This window comes from Telmatherina bonti (genome assembly GCF_933228915.1).
Source record: "Telmatherina bonti genome assembly, chromosome: 22".
NCBI lineage: Eukaryota > Metazoa > Chordata > Actinopteri > Atheriniformes > Telmatherinidae > Telmatherina > Telmatherina bonti.
In genome coordinates, this window is record NC_136631.1 from 22,838,298 (window position 1) to 22,851,769 (window position 13,472).

Sequence of the window (13,472 nt, forward strand, 5' to 3'; positions counted from 1 at the left end):
ATCCACCATTTCCCATGCATTGCATCCAGCACAGAAACACAAAGGGCCTTCCATTCGAAGCCCCTCAAGCGTGAACACAGAGCCAAACACAAATTAATGCGTGGGTGGTTAGGCTGACTGAATGATGGTAAATGTACTTGAGGTTGACAGATCAAAAGATCAAGAGGATATGAAACAGTGGAAAAAAAAAAGCACAGCACTGGCATTTTCTCTGCACTCCAACTCGAAAATCATAGTAAATAGTTCACAACTACAGACAAAAGAGAAGCACTTAATTTGTTTTTGTTTTTTTTTAAAAACCTGTTATAATTAAACAAAATCTTTGAAATATAGAAACTTAATTTAAAGCAAAATAAACCATTTTTTATTTAAAAGATAAAATAATCTGGAAATGTTATGGATTCAGAAATATATTGTTCCAGTAGCCACTGGCATAAAAACCATTCCAGATTTCTCTGGTGCATGAGTCACTTGGACCGAATAAAATCCTCTTTCTGGCACTGTAAAGTACAGACAAAAAAAAAAAAAAGCAGAAATGTGTGAAATGTTAAAGCAAGACACAAACAGACTGTAAACCAGTTTATCACGGTTCCAGTTTTATTGTGTAATCACTGTGAGACAATAAATTAAGACAGAAGAGCGGCGGTATAATGCTACCGATGAAGACGGTCCATCTTGCCAGACTTCGAAACTTTTAATTCTGTCAGGCACAAGTGAGAATAAAGATTGTAGAAACGCAAAAATCACTGCAGACATGGAAAAGTCCCAGTTCTGGTCGTCAATGAAGATATTTATGGAAAATCTGATTGTTTAACCAATAAAGGTCCCAATCTTTAAGACTCCTGAGATGATCTAAGTGTACTTGTATATTTCTTTAAAACTGAAGCACATAGCTGTTGAGTAATCAGACTGTTTTCCTTCCCAAATGGCTCAATTAGACATACATAGGTAGACATTCAAAATCTGCAAGTAAACAATTGATTTTTTTCCAGCTATAAACATATTTTCTCTCCTTGTTTTGCAAGGAATCGCATAAAAAGGTCACAGTTTTATTGATCTTCTTAGCAGTACCAATAGCAGTAAACTGATGCTGATTCAAAATCTTATTTATTTTCTGGAGACTGAAGCTCTGGTTCACCACATGACTTGGAGATCAGTGAACATCATCCATCATGGAAGGGACATTGGGAGGACAAACAAAAGGTGAAACAATACACATACATTCAATCACAGATACTCCTCACTGGTCCTTTTCATGGCTGAGGGCCCGGTTAACAGCTGAAGGAACAAAGAAGAGAAACCACTTTTACTGAACGTTACAGAAAATTAAAGTCCAATGTACGGTCGGGTGTCTGTACGACATACAGATGAAAAAATGAGCTATACTTGTATGTAAATGGTTGGTAACTCACCCTCCTTAGTGACGGTCTCAGTTAGGTTCTTAGCCTTAGCTGTCAGATCACTGACCACATTGTCCATGGTAGACTGATGTTTCAAGAAAAATGGCCGGATCACACGAACGTACAAAATTTCAGAACCATTCCACGATACAGGAGCCATGCACCAAATCAGAAAGAGGCACTGAGGAGAGAGCAGGGGGCAGATATTAGATGATGTTTACCTTTCTGTCTGGTTCTTTATCTTATGCAATGAATAAAACAGAAGGGCTTTATACTGCCAGAACAAACAAAAATAAGAAAAAAAAATTGAATTAGCATCTCAGAAAAAATGTATTTTCATTTTACCCATTTTTTTGCATTTACAAATCAACTCTTTTAACAAAGTATGGAATTAATTCTGCTTTTGCACAAAAAGTCCACAAGAGTGCAGCATTGGAGAGCATTGGTGCCGTCAGGCCAAAAGATACAAGGTGTTGTACTTTATGATAAACTGCAGCCTTTGGTTCGACAGTGTGAACAAACGCAAATGTCAGCCTAAATGAATGATTGACCAGCTTACCTTGCTAGCGTAGTAAAAGGGAAACCAGGAGAGGAAGATGTCAGAGAAACTCTCAACAATGCTGAAAAGCCCATAAACCACCCAGTAGGTCAACCACTGTGTGTCATCCTCCTTATTGTTGCTCTCAATGGCCTTGATGCTGGATGGACAGAGGAGTAAGCAGGTTTGAGTCATGAAGCCGGTGAGGTCATAAAGTTCAAACTCTAATCCTGATATCAGTGATGCATCTAAATGTTTCTGATAATTAGTTGCACTAAATGTCTGCATTAGTAAAGGTGTTACTTTACTTTTTCTTTTTTTTTTAAGTTAGGCAGTAAATATCAACAAATCATTTGTTGGCATGAATTATATGAGCAATGTAATTCACTGGGTTTAACAGAAACCCCACTGTACATTTACAGAAGTATAAGCCTGTGTGAACAGTGGAGAAGATATTAGCCGCTGTAAAAATGCTTTATCAGTCTGAGTAACAGTGGCAAAAGTCACGTTTGCTCTTTGCAAATAGAATCTTAAGCCGAATAAATCAAGCCAACTTCAGATTGCAATGAGTGAGCTCTCAGAGGTGTGGCTACAGAAGAGAAACAAGTTTTTTTATTTAAAATTTCTATCATTAGGTAAGTAAATGGAGAAGCTGTATTTTAGCTATTATGTAACAAACAAGTGAAACAAACTTTCACCAAATGATGACACTTTTAAATCCAGGCTAAAATCATTCCTTTTCTCATCTGCATGAAATCTGCAAAAATAACATTCAATTTATCCTCCTTTAAATCATTTTAACTGAATTCATGATGTTTTTTGCCATTTGTTGCCATCTTTTATGACTTTTTAATGCTTTCATTGCACCATCTGTAAAGCTTTCAATATTAGTTTAATAAAAAAGTTATATGTAAAACACTGAACATGAAATGTGCTTTACAGATAAACTTGCCTCACAACCTGCAGACCTTTAACTGCACTTAACCAATACTCAAGGTAATGAGAAGCAATTTATAATCACAGTGCAGCCCTCTTAATTGTAATCTAAACAAATCATAAAGTATCTGCAGACCTCTAGAAGAAAGAGGTGTGTTTTTCAAAATTATTAAGAATATCCTTCCAGAGACATAAATATGATATTTTCATGGCTATTTCAATCTGGATTACAGTTGTTTACATCTTTCGTCTGCTATGGCTACATGGAATCAACTGTTTAATCAAATCAAAACTGTTAAAACGGCAACTGGAAAGTGACTAAACAAACAGAGGAGATATTTAAATGGTGAACTGTCAAGTGAAAGAAAACCATCTGTCTAAATCATCATGATTATGATCTGGAGTTTTTAGGCAGAATGGTGGAAATAAGATGAAAAACATCAGGGATACGTGAAAGAAAAGAGCTCTGGTGTCATGTTAAAGGAAAATTGACTTTCTCCACAGAACAATAATTTGTCACACTGTGGCAAGGAAAGAACAGGTCCATTCAATGCCACTTAATCATTAATAACAACAGCAACACCAGTTTATTCGATAGTCAGAATTCAACTGGGACATCTATATGGTCTGGACTAGTTTGTTGATAAGATGAATAATGATTAAGTTTGGACACCCCTGACTTATACAAAATATTGGATGAAAATGTGCTTTTCCACTCAGCAAAAACAAGTAATCAGTGGTTACCACCAACTGTTTTTTGCATCAAAATGATCCACTCTGGGGAAAAAAAAAAAGCTCTTTGTTTTGATGCGGAAACAAGCCTGACGTCATACATACGAGAAATATGCTGGATAGATGAATCCGATCAGATTGCAGAGTAGTGAGGCTCCATATCCAAACAAAAGGTACAGCCCAACAAAGCCCAGGAAACCTGCAGAGGAAGAAAGACGAGAGGTAGTAGTGAGGTGAGAGGAAAAGGGTGGGACAGAACTATCCAGTTACTTCGCAAACAATGATGCCAGCCAACTTCATTTGTTTAATTATAGGATGTTATGACAGCTCAGTATCAGGGCAAAGAGGAGGACTTCACTGATAGTCCAATACTAATATTCCTTTGCAGTCACGGTTGTCTTTTAATATATCTCTGAGCTCTTAACTGTCTATTGTTGATATAAACGTAAAACATTAAACCTGGAAATGTGAGAAATTCCATATCTCGCAATGGATTATACCAGAAAATATGTTTCCATGTGTCTGTGATAAATTTAACTTTAACATGCATTTGGTACTCAAATAGCTCATCAAAATTATCTTTAATAATACCTTTTAAAAAAATTTTTAAGGCACCATTGTTACTGGTTTGAAAAACAAGTCCCCTTTTCCAGCTTTCATTGGAGACACACCAGTATATCCAGATGTGTTTTGACTATTTCGTTTTCCATAAACATCTCAGCATTGTTCAGCCTATAGTAAGAGAAGCAAATTAAGCTCAGAAAGCATCAACATCTCACATTTATAACTAATCAAAAAAGCTTCAGAAAGAGGTGACCTTGTAGATTGTAGACCTTGTAGAAGCCTTCCATTAGACTGTTTTCCGTATAAACTTAACCGTTTGCTGCTCTCATTTTGGGTCCACTGTTTCCTGTAACACCTAAAAGTTTTTAACACTAAGAAGACGAGTTGCCTGGTCAGCTTATTTCACTTACCGTCATTTCCATCATTGACCAATTTCTGCAAATTAGTTTCCTTATCACTACATTTCAAAAAGGATGTAGCTATTCAGACTTTTTTTCCCCTCAAATTGCCTAGCAACAGTACTTCCTCTGCCAGTTATCAAAGACTTTCTTTGTGGGAAGTGCATCAGTGCAAACTGGTCATCTTCCAGCATTTGCAGATGTAGATAATACCACAAATTAATGAAAGACTTTACCACCGATATAAAATTCAAATACATCAAAAAGTACTAAAAGCCTTTGACACTGTTACAGCCATTAGCTTCTCTTTACATCTAATTTGTTTGTTGCAGCTGATATCGGTGTAATTCACCTGCTAATAGGAGTAAAACCTGAAGAACTGGTTGAATTGAGGGGTCTTGAACACTGTGCTGAGTAAACAAACACTCCAGACCGCAGAGTCTCATAAACACATGTTCAGTTGTTTGTGAAAAATGCAAAGCAGAGAGCAGAACTTTTTGTAATCTTAAGAAACAAGTATAAACCCTTCTGTCCCTTTGTTTACTGTGAGAAACTCCTGAGTTGTTTATAAAACTCTCAAACCTGAATGCATCAATGCAACATGATACATTTCATGCAGAAAACCTGAAATCAGAATAAAAATAACCGTTACAGAGTTGGGTAATCCTGTGATGTCTGACTCAAATGTACTCCTGACAAAGTTGTGGGAGGTTGAGCTAGAAATCAAGTTCCCTGGAACATCAAATTACAACAAAACAACTGCTTTAAACGGAGTAGGGGATGATCTGCTAAATGAAGTTCTCCGGAACATCAAATTATGACGAAAATAGTGCTCTGAATGGTTTGCGTGAAGGGATGAAGTCATCTTTAAAAACATGACACTAAATACCATCAACCGTCAGCTTGAAGAGGCCTGTCTGCTTCAATCAGCACATTTGTCTTCACACTGCTGCCACAGGAGTCAGCATTAACCCAACATTTTTCAGCCCTGAAACCTGCTCTTCCGAACAACTCAGACCATGGCAAAGTACAAGTTAACATTATAACAAGCCAGCAGGGAATAATTTGTTAAATGCAACTCGTTATCACAGCCAACGCTTGTGACAAGACTGGAATGTGGACAAAGTAGCAAAAAAAAGGCTACAGGTACAGTAACAAGTCCACAAAACACCATCAAGACACAGTGCACAATATGATTTATGTCCTCTCTCTGGCTCTAACTTCTGCTAAACACAGGTTAGAGGTGGGTTACGCCAGTTTGGTGGAGAGTTGAGACTAAATAAATACATAAATAGAATTAATCTACACCAGCAATCAAATCTACTTTAATGCCACTTTCAGACTATGTGGTCATTTTGCTTATCACAAGGGTTTCAACCGTTCCCTAAAACTATCAGTGCTGATATTAATTAAGTGTACTGATATGACCAAATGCATAAACGGAAATGTCACCTAAGAGAAGCAGTATAGGGTAGAAAAGAAAAAAAAGAGTAGTTTAAACTGTTGATCGTTTTCAACAAGAGTCAGTGAGATGTACAATAATCATGAATATGTGCAATAATGCAGCCCTGAGTACAATGTCTGAACAGTGAAGGAACAACTCCATAACTAACATGGTGGTTTGACTGAAATTATAACCATAAATCTCTAGTGTGATACCATAATTCTGCAAATTCTGTAGCCCACAGCAGTATTAGCCACTGATATACAGCATTTGGTTTTTTAAATTGGATAAGTAGAAACTTAAAACTAAAATTCACAATAGAATGAAAGAAATATCTGCATATTATTTGTTTTATTAGTGAGCCATTCATCCAAACTCTTTATTTTAGGAGGTGTGCTGTAGAGTTACTCGACAAATTTGTCAGGTTTTGGAAGAACAGTTGTCTTGCTTGAGCTAAATGTATTTTTCTGTTACACTTTTACATCTAGTCATTTTTCTGCCATCTAGGAACTCTTCTCAGTTGTAACCCCACTGTCCATTACATGTACCACTCTCAATCTGTGTTTAACACTGCTGTGAAATCTTGGTACAGAACAGCCCTCATGACTTGGCTCTTAGTCATTATGTAACATCAAACCACTGCCTGCAGTAGTTAGTATTAACTATGTTCCTTTGTCTTACTTCACAATGAATCCAGTGAAAGAAAAAGGGTTAGAGTGTGCCCACAAAGCTGGTCCAATTTACATTTAGGAGATTTACATTACAGTCCACTGAGCTTTCCAGAAGAAATTGTCTGCATATGAGGTATTCAGTGAACATGAATAAATATCAACTTATAGTGCCCATGTAAGGCATTGGGGTGTATATGCAAACTCTAGTTACAAATAATATCCTTACACATTTCCAAAAAAGGACACTTCTCTCATTTAGCCATGTTTAAAAATGGTTAGGATCAATGTCTGATACAGTGCAGTAAAGAGAGACGAAGAGTGCACCTTTCTGATCTTTCATGATCTTAAAATTGCTGATTTAAATGCCTACCTCTGTTGTAAACACCCATGTGATCAGGTCCAATTTGAATAAAGATGGCTTTGAATGTAGGTCACACTGGCTAACATGCTTCCTGTAGCTGAGTGGCATTGTAGACAAAAACCTGCCTGAGGTCTCTGTCAGCTATTGACTTATACTGAGCAAATTGACTCAATTGAGCTGTGTAAAACCACAACTCCCGAAAAGCTAATGGGTGGAGTAGATTCTAGTTGAATGATCACTTATCCCTAGGATCTTCTTCCATCTCCACCGTGCAATGGATATTTCAGGACGGGTAAAAATACCCCTGTGGCCAGCTGCTGGTGGATCAGGGACATTAGAAGCAGTTCATTTAACAGCAATATTTCTAAATAGCCGTGTCGAGGATTATATACCAACTCTAATCTTGTAACATAAAGGTCTGGGATGGTTGAACTTTGGCACGCCACTAGAAGAAGGGCAATAAATTGAGTCAGCTAAAGGCAACATGGGATATGAAACCAAACTTAAAAGTCATGCAACACTGTCACCACAATAGCGTGCGGCCGTTGCAGCAGCAAATGGCCAGTTCAACCGATAACAGTGGCCTTGTCTGAGAAGTGCGCTTTAACAGCACTCATACATAATAACTTTGTTAAAAGTACACTTTTTTTTAACCTAGGTTTTCTGTTTCTTTTAATGAGGCGTTAACATACCCAAAGCGATAAACTCTCTCTGCACTCCGGTTTTTTGCTCCAGCGTTGCCAGCTGATCTGTCACAAAGTTCTTTTCATGGAGCAGAGTCACGAAGCGCTCTTTCAGTTGACTCATTTTCAGGCCTTTCCGAGCCTGTAAAAACACAAAACAGCACAGAAGACACAACAAATGTTACTCTAAGTGATTATCGGTTAATTCAAAGTGAAACAGGGTTTGTTTAACGAACCTTAACGGGATAATTTGCCCGAGAAGCTGCCGCTGTATGTCTCTCAGCCTGCTGGCTGCTCAGCCAAGTTGCGGTAACACAGGGGGAGGGGTTTGAAAGTCGCCTGTTGACCAATCAGAGAGCTCCGCTGTGCAACGTTCACGGTGTCGTGAAATACAGGAGCAGATGGAGACTTTAAACGTTTTTTTTTCTGCAGCAGATGACCAAAGATAACGATGGTAGGACTACTGTTTGCCTCCACTTACAGTTATCCCCCCCCCCCCCAAATTAAGAAGCCAATTGTAGCTGACGGACAACTGATAACATACTAAGGGTTTGTCAGTAGGATTAATGCATGCAAAGCACATTGACATGCAAGATTAACTATACATAATTTTATTTAATCAATTATGATGGGTAATATTTTTAAAATGCACCAACAATTAGAGAAAATTAAACGAAACACATTTATATTTCAGAATGCGGAAGAAATAGGGATATGTGTGCGTGTGAGTGAACAGAACCAGGTGCTGGTGATGGTTAATGTGCTGTTGTTTGTTTCAGTCTAATAGTCAGTCTTGTTTACTATCTTTAGGAGTTTTCAGGCTGTACAGCCTGTAAGAATGAACTGTACACATACACATGCACATAGCTGTGCATCAGGCTTTCAGTACAAGTTTTTGTCATATAAACTTATCTGAGGTCAAAGCCCTGCAATAATCAGCTGCTTTTATTAATTAATGTTTTGTTTGGATTAATTTATTTAATTTAGATTTAAAGATGTTGGGCCCGTATCCAGTGCCGACATGTTTGAAAATGATAATTCTTCTGTTGTTGTCTGTTGTGCAGTTCATTCAAATACAGTAATGAAGTTACAGTAAAATTTTTGTCAGAAATTTAAAAAACCAACTCTGGCTATTTATAAAGCATTTTATTATTTTTAAAATAAATGGTAAGATATTGCAGATTGTGACCTAACATTATGTTCTCCCTTTAGGGAAAATAAAGTATTTTTTATTCATACAAGATCAAGTCACAGTCAGGGTTTCCTTTAAAACAGTTTGATGAATATCTTGGAGTTAATATGCACTAATGTCACAAGTATCAGCCTGCCAGTGAAAGGGCTGTAGAAAAAGAAAATGCCAAGCTGCCAAAATGTTCTCAACAAATTGACATGATGTGGATAAATTGGCTCTAATTCTGGTTTATGCAAATGATGTCTAGCTGGAATATGGTTTCAGCTCCGTCTTGCTCGAGAGACCTCTGAGCACAGGGACTGGACTTGTTAGAAGCCAATTGCCATCAATCTCTTGTTAAGACAAAATGCTTAGATACTGCTTGACCTTGTTCTCTGTTCTGTCTGGTATCCACAAACAAGGAGAAGATGCTCCCACGCACCACCAACAGGACTGCTGCATGATTTTAAAGATAGGACTTACATTGCTGTGAGAGACTCAAAGAGGAAAACTAAAAGTCCAAGTGGGAACAATTCTTTTTCCAGTGCTTTGCATTATTTTAACAGCAGTTAAGGTAGCAAAAAGAGCCACCTGGATTCACAGCAGCCATTGCATGAAGAGGGACAGATGACATCAACCCAAATGCAAATGAACACAGGGATAAACACCAAGAATAGTTAGGTAAGCTAAGAGCCTTACTCCAATAACTGTGTGGGACTGCTACTTCTGGACATCACCATGCCCTTTAATCCACCAGATCTGCCATGTTTTCTGTATTGGACTCACATTGTGGGAGAAGTCTGGTGACAATAAATCAATCAGCCTTTATACATAAGCACTTTTTAAATAAAGAAACAGCAAAATAACATGGTGTTCATGTTAACCCTTCAGTTTACCTATGACACAGGCACACAAAACATTACCAGCACACACATATAAACAGATGCAGACATAAAATGATGTTCTCTAAAAGAATTGTCTTGACCCTCACCGACCACATTAAAGAGACTAAAAAACTGGAAGTTTAAATTAAAATATATTAAGCAGAAAAAGTGGACAAGGAGACAAACAAGGTGTAACTAATAGAGACATTACACTGGCGACATGACATTACACCGATGATGCTAACAACCATTCAGTTATTATGTTGTGTGTAATGAGGACAGTAGGAAAATGACACCTGAACAACATCATTACCATATGCAGTCTATTATCAATCAAACTTTATTTCTAAAGCACTTTTCATGCAAAAGAAGATTTGCTACTTAAATCATTAGATAAAATAAGTGAGAAAAAGCACAGAAAAATATTGAATGTCAAAATTAAAACCTCATCCCAGTCAAATTACTTCACCTATCTTCTCATCTTGACTTAGATACAACTTTGCAACAGTATTGTTTTGATGCAGCTAATGAGTACTCAATTGGACTGATTTTGTTCAAGCCTTTAAATGTTTGAAACTATTGCACATTTATAGAACTATATCAAGTGTAATGTATGCATGTGTGCAAGTGTGTGACATCTCCAACTGGAGAGGTCAGCAAGGGAACAGATGAATAAAACTGAGGAAGGTTTTATCTTTGTACATATGCACAGATGGGAGTAAATTAATTTAGTGTGATCAGAATTCATTTTTGTTTACTCAGATTAAGTTATTCTTTGAATACTCTGCTTGTTTAGAAATGACGCAAAATAAAAACCAGAGTTGAAGCTAGAAAGAATTGTTTAAGATTTGGTGCTCATGAAAGAAGAAAGCGCCGTTGATTTTTAATTATTTATTAACCAATTCCTGCTAAATGCAGGAAATTACTAACGTCATGCATTCATAAGTAACTAATCTTTATTTGCTATATGGTTCAGTGTTATGACTTATTAGCGACATCATTAATTCATTCAATGATTCATTCATTCATTCATTCATTCATTCAAAAGCTATACCACTTTTTCCAGTTAGGGGATCACGGGGAATCTGGAGCCCATCCCAGCTCATACTTTATTATTAATGATAAATCATTAAATTGACCCCGGTTTATCTGTCACTCATTTCATATTTAACAGGTCTTTATAGAGTTTTTAATTACCCATCATTTATTTGATCGTATGTGGAGAGGAGTTAATTATGTTTAATGATTATTTAGCGTTTTAATCCTGATTCATTCTTCAGTCATTTTTTTTTTTAACCCTTTCGTTGCCAAAGTCACAAGTTGCAACAAGAACCAGGCCATTAGGTGGCAAAGCAGAATTATTGCCCTGATTTATTATTTTAGTAATTACTGGTTTGGTGGTCATTGCTGTAAAGTGTTACTAGGAGAAAGGTTTGTGAACATGTCACTTTTTTGTCATATTAGTGAGCAGTTCCTTTTCCAAGACACCTGACACAGAATGCGAGTCAGGTGACAAATCCATTTCAGTTGGAGCAGTTTAACGTGTATAAACATCTCTGCATTTTTTTTACCTGTAGGAGGAAGTTGTTTTTCTCGAGAAGGATACCAGAATGAGCATGCTGCAAAACAAGAATGTCATCTTAGTTGTTATGCTGATGAATCACAGCTGCTGTTTGAGCAACAATGCATTTGTCAGTTTTGATTTTTACACAAGACTACAAATATCAGTAGTTCACCATGACATAGCAAAAAAGTGTGGAAATCATTATGCAATAACTGGCGAACAAAGTTCTGATGTTGGCTGATTTATCTTTGTGTTAAAAATCCTCTATATTTTCTGCAGCTGTATAGTATTTTGTATATTAAGAAGGTTTCCAGAAAAGTTCTACTGTCTCTTCAATTTATAACAAATGATTGTAAATGATGAAGGAAATCCAAAATAATCTCGGGTTATTAAAAAAGATTTTATAAAAAGCCTAATTAAACCCTTAGTTTAAAAAAACAACATCACGTCTTCATACAGATCCAGAGTCAGTTCTTGAGGGCTGCCAGTCCCAACACACATGGCTTAAATAGATTCAATAGCGTGTGAAGTTCTTTTTTTTTAACCAGTAATGTCCAGTGTCTTCACAGCAGGATGATGGTCTGGCTGCTGTGTTGTGCTGAACAAATTTACTCTTGCAACAGAAGCCCATGGATATAAGGCTTCTCTTCATTCCTAAACTTTATTCTTTATTTTATTATTTATATTTTAAAAAATCTGTTATTTCAGCTTATAACTGCTGGACTGGAGGAAAAGAGACAATTGAGGGTAAGGACGAGAAAAAACATAGATGTAAAGAGAAATAATGAAGAGAGAGAAAAGGAAAAAGGGAGAACCGAACAAAAAGTAGAAAACAAGCCACAGAAACTGTCACACCTTCAGACCGCGATGTCTGCCCAGGCAGAGGAAAGCCACCACCAGAGCCCCCTCCCTCACCAGAGGGTGCAGACCCCAGGAGATGAAGGCCAGCAGACTGCCAGCCCCACCATGCACTGGCCCCCCATGCATAAGTCAGGGACAGAACCCAGGACCCAAGAGCCACCCACCACCCCAGTACCCCAGCCAAGCACCTCAGAGACCACAACACCCCCAATGGGCCCTCCATCTGTCCACGGCCCCATATCTCCCCACCACCCTGCCCCTTACCTTCCCTGGTTTCTCCAATGTTCTCCAATCTAATCGAATCAAAATAAGTAGTCTGATTATACTCCTTAGAACACAGTATTTGTGGGGCCCACTGCTGTCATTTGTGAGCAAAGCACATTGATATGCAAGATTAACTATACATAATTTTATTTAATCAATTATGATGGGTAATATTTCTAAAATGCACCAACAATTAGAGAAAATGAAATGAAACACATTTATATTTCAGAATGCGGAAGAAATAGGGACATGTGTGCGTGTGAGTGAACAGAACCAGGTGATGGTGATGGTTAATGTGCTGTTGTTTGTTTCAGTCTAATAGTCAGTCTTGTTTACTATCTTTAGGAGCTCCCCTTACTGCTGAAGGGGAGGGATGTTGTCATGGTCTGCAAAAATGTTTGGATAGAGTTTCCAGCAAGCTAAAGTATGGAAGCGTAGGGATGCCACTCAAGAAAAAAAGAGACCATGTCACATAACGTATAGTTTTATTATAAAAACATAAAATGTAGCATGTTAACACAATTATATTAGTATCTCTTCTGTGTTTCACGTTTCACAATAAACTCTATAAAAAGTGCTCCAATGACTATAGACGTAAAGCTTTCTGTCAGCAGAGGGCAGTGAGCGTCCATGTTACAGGGTGTAGTGATTCAAGGAAGTGACGTGAAGATACAAGAAGAGACACTCTTTCTAAATTTAGTCCCCATGAAGCCATGTTTTATTTAATTTCTCAGTTTCACATAGCTCAGAAATGTTTTGCATGAAAATAAAGCATCACAATTAAAATTCCTCTGTCAGAGAGTCTGAAATGTTTTTGAGCTCCCACACTGAAAACTGCATCAGGATGATATTTTGAATAACTCCGATTGTCATGTTTAGTTTTCTAAGTCAGGGTGAGATTTTTCTTTCAACATTTATTTAATATTGATACATTATCTATGTTTCAACATTTGCAATAAATACTACTTCTCAAGATTTATACCAATTGTGATTTAAGTCAT

General features: G+C 37.2%; 1 protein-coding gene across 1 annotated transcript; it reads right to left on the bottom strand.

The window, feature by feature from the left end:
- Nucleotides 1–575: 575 nt before the first annotated feature.
- Nucleotides 576–8,040, bottom strand: LOC306773002 (receptor expression-enhancing protein 5). The gene is made up of 6 exons (XM_079262688.1): nt 7,964–8,040; nt 7,737–7,869; nt 3,712–3,805; nt 1,960–2,098; nt 1,413–1,581; nt 576–1,278 (listed from the first exon to the last, which is right to left on the bottom strand). Exons 2-6 carry the CDS (start codon nt 7,849–7,851, stop codon nt 1,241–1,243), a joined length of 555 nt encoding a protein of 184 aa, XP_079118814.1. The 5' UTR covers nt 7,852–7,869; nt 7,964–8,040; the 3' UTR covers nt 576–1,240.
- Nucleotides 8,041–13,472: the final 5,432 nt, after the last annotated feature.

Coding starts and splice junctions, on each gene's coding strand:
- LOC306773002 (XM_079262688.1), bottom strand. CDS start 7,851: ATGAGTCAACTGAAAGAGCGCTTCGTGACTCTGCTCCATGAAAAGAAC. Junction 2,099..3,711: donor ATCTATCCAGCATATTTCTC/GTATGTATGACG, acceptor CTGTCCATCCAG/CATCAAGGCCATTGAGAGCA. Junction 1,582..1,959: donor CCTTTTACTACGCTAGCAAG/GTAAGCTGGTCA, acceptor CTCTCTCCTCAG/TGCCTCTTTCTGATTTGGTG.